The 25,022-nt window shown below is 57.7% G+C and overlaps 3 protein-coding genes across 3 annotated transcripts in view; 1 reads left to right on the top strand and 2 right to left on the bottom strand.

Moving 5' to 3' along the window:
• Positions 1 to 6,403, bottom strand: part of CORO7 (coronin 7) — a 34,860-nt gene extending 28,457 nt beyond the window's left edge. The window contains exons 1-5 of the mRNA XM_021540791.2: positions 6,299 to 6,403; positions 3,302 to 3,398; positions 2,975 to 3,049; positions 1,524 to 1,594; positions 986 to 1,169 (exon numbers count right to left, since the gene is read on the bottom strand). Of these exons, the coding sequence (XP_021396466.2) occupies positions 986 to 1,169; positions 1,524 to 1,594; positions 2,975 to 3,049; positions 3,302 to 3,398; positions 6,299 to 6,358 (487 nt within the window). The 5' untranslated portion in view covers positions 6,359 to 6,403. The remainder of the gene's footprint in view (positions 1 to 985; positions 1,170 to 1,523; positions 1,595 to 2,974; positions 3,050 to 3,301; positions 3,399 to 6,298) is intronic.
• A 1,143-nt stretch (positions 6,404 to 7,546) lies between these two features.
• DNAJA3 (DnaJ heat shock protein family (Hsp40) member A3) lies at positions 7,547 to 17,486 on the top strand. The gene is made up of 11 exons (XM_077786799.1): positions 7,547 to 7,706; positions 7,806 to 7,939; positions 8,325 to 8,408; positions 8,944 to 9,156; positions 9,881 to 10,033; positions 10,826 to 10,973; positions 11,662 to 11,726; positions 12,598 to 12,726; positions 13,151 to 13,266; positions 13,558 to 13,655; positions 16,432 to 17,486. The coding sequence occupies exons 1-11, from the start codon at positions 7,547 to 7,549 to the stop codon at positions 16,452 to 16,454; spliced, it is 1,323 nt and encodes a 440-aa protein (XP_077642925.1). The 3' UTR covers positions 16,455 to 17,486.
• NMRAL1 (NmrA like redox sensor 1) lies at positions 17,130 to 21,419 on the bottom strand. Its single transcript, XM_021540773.2, has 5 exons — positions 21,380 to 21,419; positions 21,017 to 21,342; positions 20,027 to 20,276; positions 19,374 to 19,564; positions 17,130 to 18,542 (listed from the first exon to the last, which is right to left on the bottom strand). Exons 1-5 carry the CDS (start codon positions 21,417 to 21,419, stop codon positions 18,372 to 18,374), a joined length of 978 nt encoding a protein of 325 aa, XP_021396448.2. The 3' UTR covers positions 17,130 to 18,371.
• Positions 21,420 to 25,022: the final 3,603 nt, after the last annotated feature.

Below are 25,022 nucleotides of genomic sequence, written 5' to 3'. Positions count from 1 at the left end.
TCCTGTGGACACCTTGGGCAGTACCAGAACATTTCACACCACTGCATCAGAGTGCAGGGCAGCACAAGGCACAAGGGGCTGTGGTGCCCTGCCCAAAAAGCCACCTGAGCTGTTTGGTGACACCGAGATCAGGCCTTGGGCCCAGGCACTGGCACTGCGAGGACACTTGGAGCAGACACATGGATAGGTGTGGGAATCCAGGGCTTTCCTCTGGCTGCCCTGGCTGCCCTGGGACCCTGGCAGGGGGTCAAGAACCCCCCTGGACAGAGCCCCCAGAGACACTGTCTGTGATCTCTGTCCATGGAAAAGAGTTTTCAATCTTACAGCATGAATTACAAGCTCTGAGTGTTTGATATAAGTAATAATTAAGTGTGGCATGGGTGCAAAAGTAAAATGTTAGTATTCTAGATGAGGGGTCCAAAGGGGACAAGATGGGGGAAATTGGGTGTGTCTTGTCCTTTTCCTCCTTCTTCATGCCCTCCATGTCTCACTGTGGTGTTGGCATTTTTCTGTTGGTTCAGGCTGGGGACACACTGTCCAACGTAGGTGACAGATATTTGCACGTTCTTGTAAATCCAGCCCAGGGAGTTTCTGGTATTTAATGTTTGTAACATCCCACTGAGGGCAGAGCCCCACACGCTGCCCTGCAGGACAGAGCTGGGCTGGGCAGCAGAACATGTTAGAGATAAACAGAATAAACAACCTTGAAACCAGCACAGACCAATTATGGCTTCTGCTTTGGCAGCAGGGCTGACAGACAGAGACTTTCTACAACCTTGGAATCATCAATACCTCAGATTCTGACAGGTAGGATACAAGGGGAGGACACACGGGGAGAACACATGGAGGGACACACAGGGAGGACACACGGGGAGAACACATGGAGGGACACACAGGGAGGACACACGGGGAGAACACATGGAGGGACACACAGGGAGGACACACAGGGAGGACACGTGTCATGGGCATTCACAGCCATGCCTACCTGTCAGGGGCTGCTGCTGGCCCAGGTCCCACACAGTGACTCTCCTCCCCGCACCGCTGGCCAGGACAGCGTCTGCCGTGGGGTGGAACTGCAGTGCATCCACCGGGGCCCCCCCGGGCCCCAGGGTCAGCCCCGCACCACCAGGAGTGTCCTGGCCACTCTCGGGCAGGCGCCACACCTTCACCTGCAGCCCCAGGAGAGGAGGGGGTCACTCCCAGGGCAGGTGAGCAGGACCCCGCTGGGTGCTGGCAGTGCCCCACCTGGGCTCGCTGCTTTCCCAGGCTTTGGTCCCTGAGGTCCCTGAGCATTCCCAGGTGATCCCTCATTGCAGCTCGGTGGGATCAGGTCCCATTTGGGAGGAGGCTGATCCTGACCATCTGCTCTGTCCCCCTGGGGATGTCCCACTCGGCTCTCCCAAAGCTGGCACCCTCCACCCCGTGCTCCCCTCAGTCCCATCACTCCAGCTCTGCAGTGAATCCCAGAGACACGCTGAGGGTCATGAGGTGTCCCCTTGGGAGCCCTGTTCCTGAGCACTCACCGTCTCATCAGCAGAGCCTGTGGCCAGCAGGAGCTGATCAAAGGGTGAGAAGTCAAAGTCTGTGACCACATCTGGAAGGAGAAGGGCAGAAGTTTGTCCCCACCTTCCCCTGCAGACAGTGTGTCTGCCCCTCTGCTCTTTCCAGCCTGATTCCTTCCCTACACACTCAGCAAGGGGGGGGCAGTTTCAGTTCCATCAATGGGTTTTGGAGCAACTCAGCTTTCCTGTGAGTGCCTGAGCCCTTCTACTCTGTCCCTCAGGAACTTGCACCCCTTTGGCAGGGGTAGGAACCCTGGAGGGGCATCCCCCTGTTTGATCCATGCACCAACACCCCCAAAAAGGCACAGGGAACAGCACCAGGGTGTCTGTGCCATGTCCTGCTGGAGCCACGCTGGTGACAAGGCTCCCTTTGTAACATGCCAGCGGCAGGGATGCTCCCGGCACAGGGCCCGGCGGGAGGAAGGCTGGCACCAGCAGCAGCAGCCCCTCGGATGCATTTGGCACGCTCAGAAAAGTAGGTCACTGTGTACTTTTCCGCTTCCAGGAGACAGGCCCTGGAGGCATGAAGAGCAGGCAGCTCGCTCGGCTGCATCCACCCGGGAGCAGAGAAAATCCATTCCCTGCCGCGGAGGCGTTGCTCTGGCTTCAAAGGACTCCTGCTGATCCCATTAGGAAGCCGTGGAGGTGGCGCTGCTCCTGTGCACCCCTCTGGCGCTGCCAGAAGAACTCACTGCCTGCCTTTCCAACCTGAGGAAGCTCCTGGTGCCAGGGGCTGAGGTGGCACAGGCTGGGCACCCTGTGCAGCCCTGCAGCCATGCCAGGGCACACCCGCAGGGAGGTGGTGCTGGAACCAGCTCCCATCTTGCTGCTCTGATGTAATTTTGGGGAAATGGGTGGTCAGTGCCCCTCATGTTGTCACTGCTGCTCCAACACCAGGAGAGGGGGACCCTGAGGTGGGCACCACCCCTCCCTGAGCCTGGGCAGGGCAGAGCCCTGCTTCTCTGCCAGCAGCGATGCTGCCACTGCCTCTTCCCTGCCACACTCACTCTGCCCACATCAGAGCTGCTGGTCCAGCTTGTTCCTCCTGCCACTGGAGGCAGCGATGCCTCAGCGATGCCAACTCCAGCCTGGCACTGGGTGTACTGGGAATTTCAGGGCATGCTATGAGTAATGTGGAAAGGCAGTGCTAGAAGGGTGAGAGAAAGAGCTACATGTTCAGGCCTCTCTGCAGCCTGAGAGATGAAGGAACATGGATTGATGCCAGCCTGGTAGAGCCCTTCCTCATGTCATCCTGCCCATGGGTGATGGTCCCTGGCAGGTCCCTATGTCCCTTGCCTGGCAGACAGCTCACCACAGCCTGCCAGGCTTGAACTCAGCACCCGGGCCACCTCCACAGCCCATGTGGAGCCAAACATGTCCTGTGGAGGGGGAAGGTGGCACCTGACACCCACCTGAGTGGCAGCAGAGCTGAGATATTGTCCTCTTGCCTCCATCCTCACACTCCAGGGGCACAATGCCCAGCACACCTGCAGGAGAGGGCACAGGAGCAGGTCAGGAACACCCCCGGCCTGGGACACACGAGGGGCACCCAGCTTTGCAATGCAAGCCAAGAGGTGTGGGACTGTCAGCACTTTGGGGGCTCTCAGGGAAACCCTCCTCCACTCACCCTGGTGAGTGCCCCGGGGGTCAGGGGGACTGACCCACCACCCAGCCCCACGGGGACCCTTGGCACAAATCCATCCCACTCCCCAACAGTGCTGGGGACCCTTGTTCCTCACCGGCCGCCTCGGCGCTGAAGGCGATCCAGCGGCAGCTGGCCTTCACGTGGTTCCCACAGGAGGGGGCAGAGCCTGCCCGGATGCCGCTGATCCACGCCTGGGCGCACAGGGAAAAACCTCATCAGGGTTGCCTGCTTATGGCAGGGCCTGGAGCACAGCAGCAGGACCACTGGCACAGCATGGCCAGAGAGCCTCAGCCCCAGAGGAGCTGCCGTGCCAATGGAGAGCTGGAGACTGGCGATGCCAACGGGATTATCCTGTCCTCTGGGGTGTCCCAGGCCAACGTGGCTGCTCCTGCTGCTGTCACAAAGCACAGCCCCTCACTGGGGCTGAAGGGTGGGACACAGGAGCATCCCAGCACCCAGACTGTCCCACCTCTGGGCTGTCCCACTGTGGGAAGTGTCCAAGGTCTTTGCAATAACTGGTGCCAGAGAATCTGGATGGGACAAAAGCTCTTGGGCTGTGAAGCACCACAGGGTCAAGCTGTGGCTGACTGAGGCCAACAGACACCTCCAGCAGCACACCTCCCACATGGACACACAGCCAAGGAGCTGCATTACAGCTTCAAAACCAAACTCCCACTCTGCAGTGTTTCTCAGGGCTGAGCACTGCACTCGTGGGGCCCTGGGACACCCTCCATCAGCCAGACCCCCTCCAGGCGACACGGACACCCCACCTCAAGCAGCCACGAGGGCTACAAGCTCCCTGGCACTCCCAGGGCCAAGTCCAACCCTTGACAGTGGCAATGGCAGGTGTTTTATGGCTGACACCAGGCCTGTGTGCCCACAGCAGCCCCCGGAGCTGCAGCAGGTGTCCCGAGCAGTGGAAACCCCACAAACTGGGCAGATACCTGGGTAGGGAAGGGAAACCCCGAGCCCCAGGGTTCCTCTCCTTGCACAACTTCCGTTTGAGGCCTGACAGGGAGCAGTGGTTCCTGCAGCATTTCCTCCCCTCACAGCTCAGTGCAGACCTGTTAACCCTTCTCCTGCCAAAGGCAGGTTCCTGTCCCCACACCCAGCATGTGGGCAGGGGGCTGCACTGGGGATGGGGAACAGGTCAGGAGCATGAGCAGGACCCTGGAATAAGGGCCCCACTATCTGCATCCCACCACCCTGCACTGAACCCTCAGTGAGGGTGACACCAGTCACATCTGACCCCCAGCACCCAGGGGTGCCAGCAGGACCCTTGAAGTGAGGTTTCACAGAGCTGGTCCATCCTGACCCCACAATTTCCCCACACACACAGGCAGCAGCCCTCAAGGCAGCGATCCTTCCTGCAGCGTGGCAGCATGGCCAGGAAAGCACATGAAAGCATCCTGGCTACATCCCTAGAACAAACTGTGAGCTCTCAAGGGCCATCTGCCAGCAGAGCCCTGCAGATGCTGCCTGAAGAGCAGCATCAGATGTGATCCCTGATGTTTACACTGTGCTTCCTGATCCAGCCAGGTCGGGTGTCTGCTTGTGCCTCCATAAACAGGTGCTCAGCTGGGGACACAACAGAGCTTCCCGCTGTGACACCTGAGATGGGCTTGGTGACAAGACTTCCTTCTCCACCTGCTGCCCTACTGGGAGTGTGTGGCCTCACTTCCAAGGATACGTTTCATGCCTGAATGAGAAAAGCCTTTTGGAAAAGCGTTGCACAGCAGATCCCTCCCTGCACACAGGGAGAGCACGCTGCCCCTCGGAGCTCCCCCACCACAGAACCAACACCAGGATGGGATGTCCCTGCCTGCAGGATGCCATGTCCCACCCCACAGGCACGCACACTCCCGGCTGCCAGTGCCTCATCTGAACCCTGAGATTCACAGCCAACCATTCATCCAAACCGAGATTTCAGTCACCTGAGACACACCAGGGCTGGCACACCATGTCCCCTCCCACAGCTGAAGCTCAGAGGATGTTTTGGGTCCTTGCTGGATTTGCAGAGGTGAGCACAGGCCACAGGTGGGTGCAAGGACAGCCTGGCTGGGAAATTACAGACAAGGAATGTGTGCACACCCAAGGGCTGGGAGCAGCAGCAGCCTCACTCATGGCCACGGTGCTGAGGAGGTGCTGGGTGAAGGGTACTCAGCTTGGGGAACCCCCAGAAGGGCTGTGTGTCCTGGTAATGCTCCCTGATACCACTCACCCAGCCCTGCCCCTGCATCTCTGCCCCTGCCCTACCAAATCTGTAGGGACAGGGACCTGGGAGATTTCCCCGGTCCAGATCTGCGGTTTAGGAGACAGCAGGGCAGGGCTACCCACTGCCAACACCGTGCCAGGATGGATCATGACGCTTGGCATGACTGGGGCTGGTTGTTCACGGAGCAGAGGCCAGGGCTGGGCATGACCGGCTCCGTGCTGCCCAGCGAGGCTCCCAGAGCTGCCTGGCCCCGGCGGTGCCGAGCCGCACAGCTCACGGGCAGGGTGGCGGGGCTCAGCAGCACCCCGTGGGGCCAGCACTTCCTCCGTGCCTGCGGAGCGGGGTGGCACAGCGGGGTGGCAGGAGCGAGGCCCAGCGTTTCGCTCTCGGTGCGTGCTTCCCTGGCTGGTACGGGCCAGGAGGGTGAGATACCGAACGGCAGCGGGCAGCAAGAACCGGGGATGCACCGCCTGTGCCAGCCGTGCCAGCGGCAGGAGGGGAGCAGCCACCACGGGACGGGTACCCCACGCCAGCCGCTGCCGGCCGGGGGCTGCACCGGCCCCAGAGAGGGCTGGGGTTCCCCAGCCGCCCACCTGCGGAGCGCCCCGGGGCCGGGACCCTCCGCGGAGCCCGGGATGGGCAGCCGCGGGTGCCAAGGAGGGGCCGCCCCGGGACGCACCCGCACCGCGGCCGGGAGAGCCGGGCACGGCCCCGCCGCAGCGGCGATGCCGCGGGGCCCGGACCGCGCCCTGCCGGTGCCGCGGGGCGGGGCCGGTGCTGCCCTGTCCCCGTGCCCATCCCTGTCCCTGCCCGCCGGCAGCCCCGGCCCCGCCGCCCCCGCGATCCCCCGCTACCGGCGGGTCCCGCAGCGCTCACCTCCCTGCGGGGCAGCCGGGCCTCGGTGTGCCGGAACTTGGACGCCTTGAAGCGGTTCATGGTGCTCCGGCCGTACCGCTCCGAGCCGTGCCCAGCCCAGCCCGGCCCGGCCCGGCCCGGCCCGGCCCCGCCGCTCCGCCCGCGCCGAGCCCCGCCCCGCGCCCCGCCCCTGGGCCAGCCCCGCCGGACCCCCTCACGTGTGTCCCGTGTGTCACCGTGTGTCCCGTGTGTCACCGTGAGCGGGGCACAGACCCCCAGCCCCGGCTCCTCGGACCCCCGCCAGAGCCTCCAACCCCGGCGTCGGAGCCACCGCTGGGTGGCTGCCCGGCGGTCCCGGCGCCTTCCCGGCCTCCCCCCGAGGCTCGTGGTCACCCCGTGCTGCGACCCCGGCTGGCACCCCGCTCTCCTCCCACACAGGGCAGCGGTTCCGTCGGGCTCGGGGCCGGAGCGCGGGGCCGGCGGGAGGTTTGCAGTGCCGGGGGCTCGGCGTGCTCGCCTCCTCCGCGGCCCGGCAGCCGGCGGTGAACAGAGACCGTCGTGTACTCAGAGCTGCGGGGCGGGAGGAGGAGCAGGGAGCGCTGGATCTGAGCCCGCTGGGCCCTCTGGGCCCGGCTGGAGCCCGGGTGTCACCCACGCCGGCGGAGCCAGGCTCCTGCCCCGCTTTCAGCGGGCTGAGGGCGGCGTGTGCAGGAGCGGGCACGTCCCTGTCGCCGCTGAGCCCCGCGGAGCCTCCCCCGCGCCGCGGGCCCGAGCTGTGCCGAGGAGCGCTCGGAGGCGCCAGCCCCGGGGACGCGGGCGGGAGAGAGACACGCTTGGCACGAATCGTCCTCCCCCTCTGCAGAGGAAAGCTGCTGCCTCGCTGAGGGCGCCGTGCCAGGCTGCTGTGCCGCCTGAGCGTGGGCGTGCGGCGCTGCACCCGCTGGGCTTTCGGAGCCTTTATTCCACTCCTGCGAGAGATGTCACCGGCCGGGGGAGGAGAGCAGCCCCGGAGGGGCGCGGGCCGCGAAGGCAGAGCAGAGGGCGGGTTCAGGGCGGGTTCCCGGCCCCGCCGCACGGGGCTCTGGCAGGGGGCAGTGCCCGGCTGTCCCGGCCGCGTCCCCGCCCCGCGTCCCCTCCCGCTCCGTCCCCGCGGCCCCGCCGAGCCCCGCGCATGCGCAAGCACGGGGCAGCCGCGGCCGCGGCGCCGTGCGCATGCGCGGCCCGTCCCCGCCGCAGGGTGCGCAGGCGCAGCGCCGCGCGCGGGCCAAGATGGCGGCCGGGTGCGCGTCGCGCTGGGTCGGGGCGGCCGCGGGGCGCGGGGCGGGGAACGCGCGGCCGCCGCTGCTGCTGCTGCTCCGCGGGCTCCGCGCCCCGCCCGCCCGCGGCCCGCGCCGCCTCCTGCTGCTCCGCGCCGGGCTCTGCGCCGCTGGTGAGCGGGGGGGGCGCGGGTCTTTCCCCCCGGTGCGTCCCCTGCTCCGGCCGGCCCGGCCCGGCCCTCACGGCGGCCACTCTCCCTCCTCTCCCGCAGGGACGAAACGCGCTGCCGCCGCCGCCGCCGCCGCCTTCCACAGCAGCGCGGCCCGCGCCAAGGAGGACTATTACCAGGTGCTGGGGGTGCCCCGCACCGCCACGCAGAAGGAGATCAAGAAGGCCTATTACCAGGTGCGCCGGGAGCCGCCGGCCTGCGCCCCCGGGCAGCGAGAGGAGCCGGCGCTGCCCCTTCGCTGGGGCAGGGAACAAATCCATCCCGTGTTTGCAGCCGCTAGAGACAGCGGGAAAGCTCAGCACATGGCCTTGGGGATCGCTTCCAAAGCCTGGTCTGCCTGTGCTGTCATCGCTTCTAGAAGGATCTGGGATTGCTGAGAAGATAAGGAGCAGCTCCTGTAGTTACTTGTTTTGGGTTGATAAATGAAAATGAAGAGTTTTAGATCCCTAGGAATGCATCTAGTGAATGCCAGGCTCTGCCCGATGTGTTTTTCCTGGCATGTGAGATATGCTTAAGTAAATAACTCCTGCCTGTCCCTAATGGTTGGGTTTTGTTTTTTAGTTGGCAAAGAAATACCACCCTGACACAAACAAGGATGATCCCAAAGCGAAGGAGAAGTTCTCTCAGCTGGCAGAAGCCTACGAGGTAATAGCAAGATTTTGTTGTGATGAGGAGGAAAAACTAGAGGGTGGATGAGGGCAGACGTTTCCTGTAAAAACTTGGCTGCTTTTTGATGCACTTCAATCTGGGGCACCTCTGTCCCGAGACATTACTTGGTCCAAGTATCTGATTTAGCTGCTTTGGGCTTTTTCAGTTTTCCCCTTCCTTAGCAGTGACTGGCATAGATGTCACTTCTGTGGAATTATTATCAGTTTAAGTAATCAAACCAAAAGTCCAGAGGGACTTTCACTGTGCTCCCCCAGCCCTGTTTTTGGATTCCAGCACTCTTTAGCTGATATAATAATGATCAGCTGCTTAGTGTAAGTTATTGCTGTTTTTTATAAAGTAGTAAAATCTTGTAATTTTTCTGTTGATGAGCCAAGAAACACCGGGGAAGCAGCAGCTTGTCCCTAACTCCTGTGGTGCCGAGAGCTGGGTGAGACCTTGTGGAAGGTCTGAGCCCAGAGCCAGGGATTCTCCTGGGCCCCGCAGTTGCCCTGAGGCGCGTTCCTCGCCGCAGGTGCTGAGTGACGAGGTGAAGAGGAAGCAGTACGATGCCTACGGCACGGCGAGCTTCGAGGCCGGCGCGGCCGGGGCCGGGGCTGGCGCGGGCCGGCAGTACTGGAGCAGCGGCCCCTCCATCGACCCCGAGGAGCTCTTCAAGAAGATCTTTGGGGAGTTCTCGGGATCACCTTTTGGCGATTTTCAGACTGTCTTTGACCAGCCACAGGAGGTAGGAGGTGCCTTTAATTAGGTATGAAAGTAGTGTCTCTCCCCGGCTTCTGTTGCAAGCTGTGGGAGCTTCAGTGAGGAGTTATTTCTGGGGATGTCAGTGTGTGAGTGTCCCATGGCATGGGCAGAGTCTCTTAGTTTTGCTAAGCTGTGCAGGAACACACCCCACACCTCCAGACAGGATATTTTTTCTGGGTTTGAGCTACTTCTCTGGTGTTTACTGACATCACCCAGTACTGCTGACTTGTTCCATCGCTGGAGAGGCATCGTTTCTGCTGCAGCTTGATTTACCTATGCCTCCTTTGATCTGTTATGCTAAAACCCACAAAATACCTTGTAGCTATAAACCAGGCCTTCCAGCAATATGTTTGGCTGCTGCTTAATTGGCTTAATTTTGCAACTTAATTAGCTTCATGTTGCAGTGAGGCCCATAATAAAATCTGTCTTGTTCTTCGTGTTGCAGCTAAATGCTCCTTAAGTGTTGATGATTCATGTGTTGTCTTCAGAAATGTTTGGTGTTGGGTATTCTTGGTTTTACTAAAAATGACCTTTATCATATAAGGAGAATTTCGTATTTTGATCAGTCATCTTTACTGAGAACTTTTAGCATTATTAACTGAGAATTTTTAGAATTATTTTTAGCATTGTTTAGTATTTAGCCTAAACTCTTCTCAGTCTCCTTGTCAAACCTCAGTCATGGATCTATATCCATGTTTCCTGTGCAGTATATCATGGAACTGACATTCACCCAAGCTGCAAAAGGTGTTAACAAGGAGATTGTGGTGAACATCCAGGACTCCTGTGTGCGCTGTGATGGCAAAGGACACGAACCTGGCACCAAAGCTCAGCGCTGTCACTACTGCAATGGCACGGGCATGGTAAGTGCTGAGCAGCACACCAGTTCTGTGCTTTCCCTTCCTGGGGAGGGTCACTTCATTCCATGGTGAAAAATTCTCACCACACTCATCAGCCTATCTTGGGCAAAGCTGAGTTAGTGTCAGCTTGATGCTAGTAGGCACTAGGAAGATTTTCTTTGTGTTAAAGTGCTGTGCCCAGCTGAAAGCATGAGCCTTCAGGCTGGATCCTCTGCTACTGCACATCCCACAAACCATATGAATATCATGTAATAGCTCTGAAATTCCTCAGGCAATAAATTAGTATCTTTTGACTTGCGGGCTGGAGGAAGGTGGTGAAAACCTAAGGGTAATCATAAAATAAGAAGATGCAGGTAATGATGGAGCTGCAGGCTTTGGTTTTCCATGCATCTGATTCCTTGTGTGCTTCAGTGGTTCAGTCCAGGGCTTAGTCACCATAAGGTTTTCTTGGACACTGGCAGTAATCCATGTAAATGGATTGTCCTTGGATTCATCTGAACACAGACGTTTGTAGCACTCTAAGGAGCTTTGTTCCTTCTTGTACATTAAAGCCTAGACTTCAAGGATGGTGTGTTTCCCTTGCCCTCACCACCTGACACTTGTAGTAGTGGTGGTGTTCAGTGGAAATAAGAATGTGATGGTGAGTGGATTTCAGAGCCAGCTTTCTGCTCCAGCCCTTGCTGAGCGGTATCTCTGTCCTGACAGGGTGTGGGTGTCATCAGAGCTCAAAAGTGCTGTGTGAGAAGCCCCATCTCAGTACTCATCACTGCCCAATGTGTGTTTGTTCCACCCCAGGAGACGATCAACACGGGCCCGTTCGTGATGCGCTCCACGTGCCGGCGCTGCGGCGGCCGCGGCTCCATCATCACCACGCCCTGCGTCGTGTGCCGGGGCACGGGGCAGACCAAGCAGAAGAAGACAGTGATGGTTCCTGTGCCAGCTGGTCAGTGTTGTACCTGTCTGCTGCTCTCTCTTAAAGAACTGTGGTTATTTACTGCCTCTGTTGGTACAAATGGGGGAACAGTGTAAGACTTTTTGCTGCAGAGAAATTATCTTTAAAGCTAAGCAGGTGAGAGCTCGGCAATGGAACGGGCTAGTGAGGAGATGGATCTTCTGGCCATGGATATAAGTGTTTGCTCTGCCCTCCCTGAGCTTTGGTTCTTGCCTGGGTCCTCCTAGGCAGGTTTTGAAGGGTGAATCTCCAAAGGTTTTGTTGCCATGGGTCTTTAATTTGTTCTTGAAGCCTGGGGAGAGGGTGGGAGTCCTGAAAGCCTTGGCTTGGCTCAGAGGGATGTGCTGATTGTCTTCCTCACCAGAGAGGAGAATTCAGTGGTGGGACTAAGACTTGATTCTTTGAGACCCTGGATAAACAGCCTGTAATTTTCCTGCAGTTTGTGGAGGCTGCTGTGTACCTTAATCCAATGCATTTGAAGAATGCATAGAGAATTCTGTAAATATTGAAGTAACAAACATGCTGGGGGCATAGACATCACCTCAGAGGTATCAACATGTGCTGACCCCTCCTCCTTTGGGCTGTGGTGGCCAGCTCTTGGGACTGGCAGGAGTTGTAGGTATCCATGTCACACGTGGGTTATAACCCAAGGTCACATTCCCTCCTGTTTTGACTGCAGGTGTTGAGGACGGGCAGACAGTTCGGATGCCTGTGGGGAAGAAAGAAATTTTCATTACATTCAGGGTATGTATTCCAAGCTGGTTCATTATGTAAGTTGGTCGTTCCCTTCTCAACTGCCTTGGAAAGGACTGCAGAATGGGCAGAGGAGGAAGAGCCAGTGATCCTTTGGAACAGCTGAGGTAACATGATCCCTGTGAACTTTCTGAGACAGCAGGAGATCTGCATTGTAGCAAGGAGGGTAACTTTGAATCTGTTCACAAAGAATTGCTGGTTGTTCCAGGACCAGGCCCTTAGGATGGTGTGAATCAAAATGCAGAGTAGCTTCCTCATGCCTTGAATTTTTGACTTGGAAATGTGAGGGAGCTGCCTGCTGGCAGGGGTGGCAGAGCTGAGGAGAGGTGTGGGAGGTGCTGCAGGAGGCTGCCTGGTGAAGTGTCCTTCTGCAGATCCACCTTCAGGGCTGCTTTGCACCTGTGCTGTAGCTGGGCCTCTTCTCCTGTCAGAATCTTGCCACACGCATCCCTGTTGAGGAGAAAAGTTTTTCAGCACCTCTTTCATGGTGCAGTAGGGTTTAGTTCTGTTCCAGCTTGTGAGGCCACTGGAAAGCTGCTTCATTTCCTTCTCACTTTTGTCTTTCCCCTGTACAGGGTGCTGGACAAGGCAGTGTCTGTCTCTGCAGGACTGTAGTGACATGGATAAACTAACAGCAGGGTTAGGGGAGGGAGTTCCTGAGGCAGTAAGCAGGGATCCTTCCAATCCTTTGGCTAAATCAGTTATCTCAATATCTGTGTTTTACTAGAACACCAAATATTAGCTCACAGTTCTGAGCCATGCTGTTTGGGGATGGTATGTTTTTTTTCCTGAGACCCTTGGGAGCAGTTTACCAGGAGAGCACGGTGTGCTCACTGCTCTTTGGAACTTTGCTGCCCTGCAGGTTCAGAAGAGCTCTGTGTTTCGACGAAACGGAGCCGACATCCACTCGGATCTGCTGATCTCAATAGCTCAGGCCGTGCTGGGAGGCACAGCCCGGTGTCAAGGCTTGTATGAGACAATCAACATCACGGTGAGTGCCAGTATTCTGGGCATGGATCAGTGGGGCACAAAGGCTTCTCCTTGCCTGCAAAGGTGGGCAAAATCTCCCAAGTCTGCCAGTATTGCATCTCAGACTCCGTCGGGACTGAGCCTTGGATAGTTTGTGACCTGCCTGGTCACAGCTTCTTTCCTGTTGCTGTGTATGGACAGGGAAGGAAAGGAATTGCTGGGCCAGCCCCATCTGAGGGCTACAGGCTCTGTCAGGTTCTTTACTCCTTCATAAGCTTTTCCATCATTACTGGTTTAGCTTAGGGATGTGTCTCAATGCATGAGCATATAAGGGCTCTCCCATCCTACTTTGAAGCTTGTTGGAGAAGCAGATAATTTCTATAGATGTGTAATTATTATATAAATGTTTAATTAGAGTAATAAATGTGACACCTTTGTGTTTATAGATACCCCCTGGTATTCAGCCAGACCAGAGAATTCGAATGAGTGGGAAAGGCATTCCCAAGGTGAACAGCTATGGCTATGGAGACCACTACATCCACATAAAGATAAAAGTTCCTCAGTAAGTGGAGCTAAAACAACTTCCTGTGAAATCTTTTAAAACTTTTTGCAAAAAGTGTTATTTAGAAGTTGTGAAAATTCTATGAGGTGAAATGCAGTGGGTCCTATGTCTCCTTTTCCACTGAGAATTCTTTAGAGATCATTCCTTATAGATGGCTTATTTAAAGAGCAAGTGGATTCCTGGTGTATTCGTACACAAGTCCAGTCCCTGCCCCTGGTGGGTGCTGCTGGGGGAGGTTTGGGAGGCTGTGGGACCCCAGGCCATCCCTGACCCCGTGTCCTGGTGCCACAGGAGGCTGACGGATCGCCAGCGAGCCTTAATGATGAGCTACGCCGAGGACGAGGCCGACGTGGACGGCACCGTGAACGGGGTCACCAACACAGCGTCAGGTGAGCAGGGCAGCTCCTGCCCCTGCCCTGGGCAGCTGCTGGGGGAGTGCACAGTGCTCCCTGAGCACTCCTGGGAGCCAGGCTCACCATCAGGCCCGTGGCAGCACAGCCTGCTTTAACAGAAGTAGTGCTAACGTGATACTGACAGGCTGTAGCACACAGCAGGGAGGCAGCCTCTTCCCAGGAAGCTCTGTTCCAGTACTTATTGGGCAAATCCATGTGTGAACAGAGAGCAGGCACTGAGTACTTCAGGGTCCAGACAAGCTGTGCTGATGGATGCCTCCTGCTCCCTGCTTCCCCTGTGCCAGGACTTGCCTTGAGGCAGGAAAGCAAATGTGCTTCAGGCCCATTTCTTGTGTGATCCCAATCCAGTGTGCTTGTGAGCACAGCAGGGCTGCTTCTCCTGGAATGCTGACAGGGGTTTCTGTTGGGGCTGAGCTCTGTGTGTGTGGGGAAACCTGGGCTGGGAGTGTCCCTTGGTGGCAGTGTCAGCTCTGGACAGTGGACAGTGTCCAGCACGATGGAGGAATGAAGGCAGCTGGGAGCTTTGTGGAGCTGCTCTCCAGCTCCAGATGGAAAATTGAGATTCAGCAATTGTGTTTTAAGTTTCAGGCCTGAGGTGCTTGGAAGAGGCAGCAGCTAAAGGCACAACACATGGTAAAATAGTAAGGAAGGAGCTTTGTCTCTCTGGAAAGCAGTTTTTTGTTTGCTTAATTGAAACAATGAACTTCTTAAAGCCTGTTGGTGTTTGGTTTTGGTTTGAAACCCAACAGAGCATTTATGACTAGGCCAAGGTGAGAGCCTTTTTGAGCTGCTGAATGATCCCAGGATCTGCTCTACTACATGCCAAAGTGTGAGGAATATAGGCTTAAGTGCAGGCTCTGCCAAATACTTCCCAGTGTTCTGTTTTATAGTAATTATACAAACAGAAAATAAGCCTTTCCTATATTATAGTCAGCCTTGGGTGAAGGCAGAGAGCTTGGGGCACTGAATTTCCATTCCAGTTTTTAAAAGGCATTTGTGTGCCAAAGAGGAAGAAAAAAAACCTCCTCAAACTAATTTTTTAAAAAGCAAACCTGCCAGTTTTTACCATGATGAAGCAGCAAGGTGAGTTAAAACGCCAGTAGGTTGCAGTGTAGAGACAGGCTGTGCTGGGGGAGGCGTGTCCTGCCTCGGGATTTCATCCCATTGCATCAGCACTCAGCCCTGGGAGGCTGGGGAGCAGCAGACTCCTTGTTCTCTGTGCACAAAGAAAGCTTGAGGAGGTGTTTGGGATCCTGTTATTGATGGTTTTACTGTAGAAAAAAGCAGTTTAGCAAAGAGGTCTCCTTTGTTTTCATTATAACCACTTCCGAGGGACAAACAAGTTCTCAGGACCTATTCATAAAGGACAATTTTAACATTCCTTATCTGGAGTGAAATACATGTAGTCTTTTTCATTTTACACGAGTTCATTTTCTGCTTGATAGTGTCTGAGCATTGCTTGCAGTGACATAAATCAGGCTCCTGGTGTGGTTTTGCACTGCTTTGCAAGGACACAACCTTGAAACAGGAAGAACTTGTTTTAGGGACTACCAGTATAGATTTTTTTAACCCTGTAAAATAGTGGCTGGCTGTCATTTGAGTTCACCACTTGTTTTTAGTGGCAGACTCTCAGATCCAAGTACTTGTTTCCAAAGCCTGTGGGGCTCCTGACTCAGTTGTGCAGCACAAGAATTCCCTTGCCAGATGGAGGGCTGGGGAGAGGGGAAGGGAACAGCTCAGCACCTGAGCTCATGGTTGGCTTTTCCCACTTGTGGGATCCAGGCTCTCCAGTGCTTCCACTGCAAGGGGTCTAGTCCTGTGGCTGGCTGCCAGGTGCAGCCCTGGACATGAGGGAGCAGCACAACCAGCTGCTTTCTCTTGGCCATTCCCTGTCTAAAACACCCCTCTGGTCCTGGTGGGAGATGTCTCTGACTGCAGCCCTTTGCTGTTTGTGTCCAGGTGGCAGGGCCACGGCTAGCGCTGACGCAGGCGGGGATAGGCCTGAGGCTCAGGAGAACAAGGAGGGATTCCTTTCCAAACTTAAGAAAATGTTTACCTCCTGACACCCCATCCGAGGTAGGAGGCCTCTTGTGTTTCACTGTCATCTTTCCCCCACACTGAGCACTTCTTGGGAGGGGGAAGCACAATAGCGCAGCGTTGCTTCTCAGCCTCAGGCCTTCCAGCGCGGGTGTGCACAGCCCTAGCTGTCCCCTGGGACCTGGAGCAACAAGCCAGGGATTAAAGTGCATTATTGCTGCAGCAAAGTGCAGCACAGATGCTGGGTGCACCCTTGGGGAGGTGGCTGCCTTCCCCTGCGGCTCTGCTGCTGGAGCTGTGTTCAGTTCCAAGCACAGTGGTCCCATGAGCTGGTCCCACTGGGACCGGGTTCTGCCACACAAATCTGGGCTGCAGAGTCACTGGTGCTGGATTCACCCCTGCCGTGGGCTTACAGCACCAGGGAGGAGCCAGCCTTTGTCACAGCACAGCAAACCCCACCGTGCATCACTGCAGTGTAACTCAGGTGCTTCAGTTGGTGCTGACCTGTTATGAGGGAGCACCAAGACTTGCAATCATCTACAGCAGACAGAGTCTGGGATCCCAGTGGCTCAGCTTTGCATCTCTGTAGGCTTCAAAGCTGGCTGTGCTGTAGGGCTGACAGTGTGACAGCAGGTCAGGAGGGGAGGTGCTCACAGAGTGGGCTGTGTGCTGATACAGCCAGGAAATTGTAACCTTCCTCTCACTTCAACTGCAGGAAAGCGTTCTACTGGGAACTAGGAGCCAGCAGCAGCAGGTCATCTGTGCAGTTGGGGGTGAATCTTTCTGGCAGTCAGGCTCTGGAGAACACAGGATGGCAGCAGCACAGCAAGAATCCCAGCTGGAGAGGCCATGGATCACAGAGGCACCAACACAAACCCCACTACTGTCCTAACAACTGGCAATGAAAGAAAACACCATCTTAGCAGAAGGGTGGCTCTCTGGAGGCTGCTCCACAACCTTACTGCTGCTGGAAGCTTATTTGGTAAAAGCTAAAGTATTACTTAGAATCCAAACCAGAGGAAATGTGAAACAAATAGTCCAGCACAGAGCAGCAATATGCTGTGTGGAGGCCAAGCACACCAGCTGCTCACTCAGGTGCCCTTTGGAATGCCAGGTGTGCTTGGTGAACTCTCCAGGAGACCTGGTGGGTCAGGAAGGTCTAACCTTGTCTTCACGACAGCCCTGCTGCCCTGCACAGCTCCACGTGGAATCTCCCTGTGGCTGGGCGTTGTCTGAGCCCAGCTGGCCTGGCTCCCTCACAGCCCTGGGCTTTCTCTATCCTGCTGATTGCCTGCACAGAGCAGTGATGGAATCTGCACTTTGCCTCAAGTTTATCCCCCAAATAACTAAAGTTACCACACAGCTGCTGTCGCTTCTGGACTGGTACAAGTCAATCACTGAGCCCTTTGCCAGTTGGGGACAAAAATCTTTTATTACTTTAGTGCAACACCCATAGCGTAAAGGATTGGTCAAAGCATCGTTGTTTTACTTGTGTGAGAGTGCAAGTGAGGTGGATCACTCCCTCCAGATGGAGCTGAGCTCTTGCAGTGAGTATTCCATGGTTACTGTAGCCTGCTGTGTTTGTGATACTGTGCAGGTACCATCAGCCCACATACTAATCAGTTCAACACCAGTTCAACAGGGACATGCTGTAGTCTTGCCCTTCTTAATTTGCTGAAATAAAGCACGCGTTGCCTCCTGATTAAACTTCTGTAAAGTGATTCTGTACCCATGTAAATAAGATGGACTTCATAAAGATATTTAACATGTGCTGTGCCTTGCTGCCTTGTCTACTGTTCCACATGCTCTGTTACCCCCTTTCCCTCCCCTAGTAACAGGAATGAAGGTCTCTGAAACAAGGAAGGGACAGGGTTGGATGGCTCAAGCATTGCTGGGGGCTGGGATTGACTCTGAACACAAAGCTGCCCTATCTGAGCAGTATTTTAGGCATGTGAGGGGGAAGGGGCTTTTCCACTGAACCTTGGACAGTGTAGAAAGAGTAGAGTTTTATCCCCACTCCTTGGCACAGTGACTGAAGTTAGCTCCAGGAGCCCAAGGACCAGGGCCAGAGCTGCATGATGAGGAATCAGGCTCAGCTTTCGTGTTACACTCACAAGAAGTCACTGCAGTCCCTCTTGCTGGGGTGACACTAAGCTTTAATTCTCTCCAGTGGCTCACCTGCAGTGCTCAAACCATGGATCCATGGAGAAATCCTTGTCTTCTGTTTGCTGAGAAGCCTGCAGCAGCCCTTGCCGTGGATACCTGCCTTTGGGGCCCTGGGTTACACACCTTCAGCCTATGGCACCTCACCTGCTGCCACATGCTCAGAGCTGCCTGGGGAAGGAGGTGATCCTAGGAAAACTAGCCCCCACCACCCTAAAACCCCCACAATGACTAAAGCAACACCTCCCTGAGGACAGAGTGCAAAGGCAGTGCTTCTGCCACCCCTCTGCCTGTGCTGTCCAGCTCTTCCTCTTGTTCTAGCTGCCTAAATCTTCCCAACCACGCTGCACACACACTGGGCCAAGCTCTCCTCAGCTGGGGCAGGACCAGCCTCTCCCTGGGGCACTATTGGGAAGGCAGCATGGCTCAGGGCACTTCACCTCCTCAGCCAGGTCCCCCTTCTGCTGCAGAAACCAGGGAGGGAGGGGAGGCTCAGAAGGCATTCTTCTTGTCCCCCACCCACTGGTGGAAGGTGCGGGCCTGGGGGTTGAGCTTCATGGTCAGGGCCACGCTGCGGTCTGGCTTTAGGGCGTAGAAATGGAACATGGCAGCCGTCTCCTTGGCCCCAGGGAAGTCCTGCTTCTCGTACTCCTCAGGGGAGATCTGCCAACAGAATTGGGGAAAAAAACAGTGTTTCGGAGGCTGCTGGGGCTTCCCCGCAGCCTCTGAGGGGATGTGATGAGGGCTCTGGTAGAGCAGCCTGTCACAGCATTGCCACCGGTGCAGAGGGTTCTGCAAGGCACTTCTGCTGGGCGTGGGCAAAGGATGCAGCCCTGCCTGGCAGGAACAGCTCAGCCAGCACCCAGGTCTGGCACACAGCTGGCCAACATCTGGAGCAGCTCTGAGGGAGCCCTTCCTCACACCACAGCTATGGCTGAGGGGTTCTAGAAACTGGGTGGTCCAGGAGGCAATTCAGGTTGCCACCCGACATCCTTCCCTGCCTGAATCAAAAGGTTTGGTTCACTTCTGGGAGGGGAGAACCTGCAGAGAGCATCAGAGGAGACTTGTTTCTAATGAAATGCACCATATCCCTCATTCATTGTATTGGCTGCCTGAGGCACAACTGTGAAATGCAAACAAAGTTTAAAAATAAATCATGAAGGGGCAGGGAGTGGTCAGGGGCCTTGTTAACAGTGACAGCACAGAGGCCAGATCTGTTGTAATGGTGACGCAGCAAAGCCCTGGGGGAAGCCCTGCTGAAGGGAAGGGCACCCAGCAGAAATCTGTTGTGTAGGTGCCCATCCCTGTGTCTGTTGGAGACCTCCCAGCTCAGCTATCCCTCAGAACCAGGCACAGACTTGCCCAGGCACATCTGTGTGCTCCACAGGCATGAGCTCAGTGACAATACCAACAAGGCAGTGTCGGTGCTAGGCTGTACCAAAACGAGCTGTGAGTCCCTCAAGACCACCACCTACACCAAGAGATACCTCCTACCTTGCTGGCTCTCACAGTCCTGCCCGTCTGCTGGGAGAGGATGGCAGCATACTCTGCCTCGGTGAGCTTGCCCGTGCTGAGTCCTATCACTTGGCCGATGTACTCCCCTGGGGACTTCAGCAGGCCAAGAACAACGGGCCCAAGGTCCTCCACAGCCATCCCATCCATGGGGGTGTCCCCCATGGGCAGCTCTGTGTGGAGAGATTGATCCCAGCTGAAGTGCAGCCCAGCTCTGAGGAGGTACAGTGGAGTTTTCAGCTGTCTCTGGACACGAGGTGAGGGAGGGATGAGAGCGCTCATCAGCATGGCAAGGCACGAGAGCAGGGGTGAGCTAAGAGACCTTGACACCAGAGCAGCACTGTGAGATGTCTGCAGCCCCACAACCTCCACCATGCCAAATGCTCTTGGGGTGTCCAGAGCTGCTCTGGGATCTGCAGAACAGTCCTCAGCACCACAAATAGGCCCAGAATCCCTGTGACTTCCTGCAGGCCACCAAACAGGCCTGAAGACCATAATGCAGCTTGCTGTGGTCAAGCTGGTAGAGACCTCGTCACCCTACCAGCCCACAGCCCTGGCAGTCTCTCCACCAGCACGGTGGGAGCGGATGAGGACAGTCACAGGACAGTGACCCACAGAGCAAGAGCTCCTCTTACCCAGGACAAAGGTGTCTCCCTGCGGGGCCTTCTGCGGCTTGAAGATGGAGAGGAAGTTCTCAAAGTAGAACGGCAGCCGGATGATGGTGGTGGGAACCCCAATTTTCTGGAAGTACTCCTCCACCACACCTTTGCCATCGAAGTGCAGCACCTCCAGCCGGCCCCCTGTCAGCTGGTGCACATTCTCCAGGCCGCTGAACACAACGTGGCGCAGACCCTGGCGCTTGGACACGTCAGCGAGACGCTGTCCCTGGGCCAAGGGAGAAACCAGCCATGAAGAGGGGAATGGGACATCCCCATCATCCCCACATCCCCCCTTCCCTCTGGGGAGGATCCAACTCCCACCAGCCCTCAGCTACAAGCATAGTGAGTTGTCCAGGAGGAGCTGAATTCCCTCCTTACCTGTTCTACTTCAGAAGACCACACATCCTCCAGCTTTGGAGCTCGCTGCTCCATCAAACACTCAAGCACCAGCACAAAGCACCAGCCTGGCCAACATACCTGCCCTAAACTGTCTTATCTTTGTTTGTTGCCATCCAGGTGTGGCAACTCTGCCACCTTGCAGTATCTGTCCAGGCATGAACACCACCCTTGGGATCTCTGATACTGCAAGATTTTGGCCCCACAGTTGCAAGCACAGAGGGTTACAGGTCTGCAGGCAGCAACTGTCCCAGCTCTGCCCTGGGATGAGGAGCCAAGTGTTCCCACTCCTGCTACTCCAACTCCTGGGTGCTCTCTGGAACAAATTTATCAATTTCCTGAAGGCAACAGACCCTGGAGCCATGCAACTGCGAGGGAACAGAGATCAAATCCTGGTTTTGCAAGAACTGGGACCTGGTGTTTGTGAGGCCTTGGGGTCTAAAGGACTGGCCACTCAAACTATCAGGGCTGCCACGGACGCTCCAAGAGCAGTCCCCACTTTGCTGCTCCTCATGACCCACCCTGCCAGATCATTCCGCACGTGGTCCCAGTTAATGTCAGGACATGTACCTGCTCGATTTCCTTCTCCTTGCTGCAGTGTTCCCAGAAGTTGGTGACAATAAAAGCTCCGTAGGCACCCGCCAGGGCCCGCTCCAGCGATGCCTCATCGTCCTGATCTGCCTTCACCACCTCGGCTCCGCGGCGCCTCAGCTCCTCCGCCGGCTTCTTCCTGGGGCTCCGCGTCACCGCGCGCACCCTGAAGGCGCCATCGCCCAGCAGCGCCCGGGCCACGCTGCCGCCCTGGGCCCCGCGGGAGCGGCCGCTCAGGGCTCCGGGGCGCAGCGGCCGCAAGCGCCGAGCGCTCCCCGCGCCGCTCACCCTCCTCACCCCGGCCGCTCGGGCACCACCGGCGCCTCCGCCCCGAGCACTCACCGGTGGCCCCGAACACCACGATCAGCTTCCTCCCGGCCATGCAGCAGCGCGGGCGGTCCCGGGGCTCTGACGGGGCGAGAAGCAGCGAGGTCGCACGGCCGCGGCTCGGCCCCGGGAGGGGGGCAGGGAGGAGGGCAGGGAGGAGGGCAGAGAGCGGGGCGGCCGCGGGGCCATCGCCGGTCCCGGGCACCGGGCACGTCTTCCCTCACACGGCTCCTCACCTCGGCTGCTCGCCTCCAATCGGCTGAGCCCGGCCCAGCCCGGCTCCAATCGGCTGAGCCCGGCCCAGTTCGGCTCCAATCGGCTGAGCCCGGCCCAGCTCGGCTCCAATCGGCTCCGCCCGGCCCAGCTCGGCTCCAATCGGCTGAGCCCGGCCCAGTTCGGCTCCAATCGGCTCCGCCCGGCTCAGTTCGGCTCCAATCGGCTGTGCCCGGCCCAGCTCGGCTCAAATCGGCTGTGCCCGGCCCAGCTCGGCTCCAATCGGCTGAGCCCGGCCCAGCTCGGCTCCAATCGGCTGTGCCCGGCCCAGCTCGGCTCCAATCGGCTGAGCTCGGCCCAGCTCGGCTCCAATCGGCTCCGCCCGGCCCAGCTCGGCTCCAATCGGCTCCGCCCGGCCCAGCTCGGCTCCAATCGGCTGAGCCCGGCCCAGTTCGGCTCCAATCGGCTCCGCCCGGCTCAGTTCGGCTCCAATCGGCTGTGCCCGGCCCAGCTCGGCTCCAATCGGCTGAGCCCGGCCCAGCTCGGCTCCAATCGGCTGAGCCCGGCCCAGCTCGGCTCAAATCGGCTGAGCTCGGCCCAGCTCGGCTCCAATCGGCTCCGCCCGGCCCAGCTCGGCTCCAATCGGCTCCGCCCGGCCCAGCTCGGCTCCAATCGGCTGAGCCCGGCCCAGTTCGGCTCCAATCGGCTCCGCCCGGCTCAGTTCGGCTCCAATCGGCTGAGCCCGGCCCAGCCCGCCTCCAATCGCCTGAGCCGGATCTGCGTGCGTTCGTCTGTTCGGCACCACCCGATCGTGTTCGGTTCCACCCGGCTGCGCTCGGCCACGCCCCCCCGGGCGGGGCGCAGATGTCAATCCCCGCTAGGCCCCGCCCACCAGCGCCGAGCTCCGCCCACCGCCGGTGTGAGGCTCCACTCCCACCCCAATCCCACCCCCAATCCCACCCCCCAATCCCACCCCTCAATCCCACCCCTCAATCCCACCCCAATCCCACCCCCAATCCCACCCCCAATCCCACCCCCAATCCCACCCCTCAATCCCACCCCCAATCCCCAATCCCATCCCACCCCATCCCTGACGTTTCTCCCTCCCTCGGCCCTTAAATTATCAGGCTAGCTCAGAGATATGAGGCTTTGAGGGAAGGAACATCAGGAGATGGGTAAAGATTCTAAAAGAGGCTTTCACTCTAGTGTAGTTGTCCAGCTCTTTATTTTATGGTTTGAGAGGAAGAGCGCAGGAAAGAGAGCGAACAGGAAATGTTAGGGGTTTATTTAGGCTCTGGACAGGGAGGGCTTTTCTGGCTCTCCGCTAACCCTGTTGGGGCATGAAGGAGGGGACTAGGTTTATTTTGATCAGAGTTACAGGGGTTTCGGGGAATGGGGGAAGACATGGCCTGAGCGCAATGTAACACATCCCACCCCAATCCCATCCCTTGTCCCAGCCGCCTGCTCCTTGCTCAGGAAACCCGCTTAAAACCCAAAAGCCACCACGTCACCCTCTGGGGGGGTTGTGTCTCTTCCTCCCGGGGACCCCCGAGCGTCCCAGACTTTGCACCTTTCCTTGGTGTGGCAGCCGCGCTGCTCCCCAGGCTCGTCCTGCTGCTCCCTCTGGAGCTGGCACCGTTGTTATGCCCAGGTGCCTCGTCCCCAGACTCTGTGCAGGTCTGAGGAGCTGTCCCCGAGCTGTCCCCGAGCACCCTCCTGCCAACAACCGCACCAGTCAACAAGCAGAGTCACCCTGGACCTTTTCTCAGCTCTCCTGCCAGCTCCAGAGGGGCTGCGGACAAACCCACCCTGACGGGAACTCCGTAGGTTGGGTTTAGTAAATAAATACATTGAGAAACCTGGGGTTGAATCTGGTAAATGACCCAGAAAACGCGTGAGGGATGTGTAATTCACAGTGGCAAAGAAACATTTCAGATGTGTTAATTCAGATCAATGATGAATGGTGAAAGCAGGAGGCACAGCTCTGACTGGGGTTTCTGCACAGTCATTTTGGATGCGAGGGATTTTAGCTACAGGTTGGCTGCTGGGAATTACCAGCTGCCAGCTCCTCTTGAAACCCCCCTCCAGACGGGGAAATTACCAACAGACCTCAAACTCGACAGAGAAAAGTTTTAACCCCTTGCTGGGCACAGCTGGGGCGGGCAGAGAGCGAGGCTGGGGGACACAGAGCCCGAAGTGGTGGCTGGAGCTCCCAATTCCTGCCTGCCCCCACCTCTCCTCCCAGGCAGAGTTCAGTGGCCACGAGCCCACCCTGACCCCCCCAGCTCGCCACCATGAGAGCTTCACTAGCCACCATTTGCCTGAATGCCAGTGAAATTTTTACAGGATTTACAAATGGAGGGTTTTGTCGAACCAAAATGGAAAATAATCACCGAGCCCACCTGCGTGTGTGGAGCTGGGGAGGGGAGATCCCGCCGGTCCTGATGCTCCTGGCTCCTTGGTGGGATGGGATCCAGCTCTTTGGAGACAAATCCTAATTCCAGGAAGCATTTGGCAAAGGCAGGAGAACACCTTTGGAGGAAAGGGAGGCTATTCCTACCCTTTAATCCCACTTTTTCAAGACACAAGTTTAATTTACTCATGGAATGATTTCTTTGCACAACCCAGCGAAGGGCAGAGCTGCTGCTCCAGCCTCTCCCGTGGGATATTCCCAGTGCGGGGTTGTGCAGCGGGCCGGGCTGAACGCGTGGCTTTGCTCCGAGCTCGCTCGCAGCGCTCGGGGTGTTGCTGGGGCGGCTCCGCGGCTTTCGGGACGCCGCGGGGGAAATGTCCCCGCACTGGGGCAGCCCCGGCTGCCGCTGGGTTTCGGCGCATCCCTCAGCCCCATTTGCACAGCACCAGCCCTGCGCTGACAGGAAGGAAGATCTGCGAGAGCCAGGGCAGGAAGGGGCGCGGAGAGAACGCAAAGAGACAGAAGCCACCGGGCTGGGAACGGCCGGGGAACCCGGAGCCACCTTCCGCAGGTGCTGCCCGAGCATCGCCCCGCCCCAGCTCCCACCGGGGGACACCAGCGGGAAGGGTGGCTTCTGCCTTCAGCTTCAGCATCCCTGAGGAGGAAGGAAAGCCCTGGGCATAAGGAGCTGAGCGGGACACCGGAGGGGCTGCATCCTCCCGGGCCACGAGGATGCCCTCGCCGCTGCCCTGCTGACACAGCGACCGGGGGAAGGTGGCACGAGGCCAAGGTAGGGGCTTGGAGGGGCTTTGGAGGGGTGTGGGGAGAAGGGGAGAAGTCACTTGGCTCTCCCTGGTGGGGACAAGCTGCTGCAGAGCTCGTGCTGTGATGGCCAAGGCAGCAGGGCCGGGAGCTGATGGGCAGAGGTCCCTGGCACGGCACGGCATGGCACGGCCACCAGGCTGGCAGGAGGGGGTGGAGCCCGGAGTGATGGAGATGAGCGTGGCACCCCCCAGGGAACCTGGCACATGT

Source organism: Lonchura striata, chromosome 16, assembly GCF_046129695.1.
Source record: "Lonchura striata isolate bLonStr1 chromosome 16, bLonStr1.mat, whole genome shotgun sequence".
Taxonomy (NCBI): Eukaryota; Metazoa; Chordata; class Aves; order Passeriformes; family Estrildidae; genus Lonchura; species Lonchura striata.
Note: the sequence above shows the minus strand (reverse complement) of the source record. Positions and strands in the feature narration are given on the sequence as shown.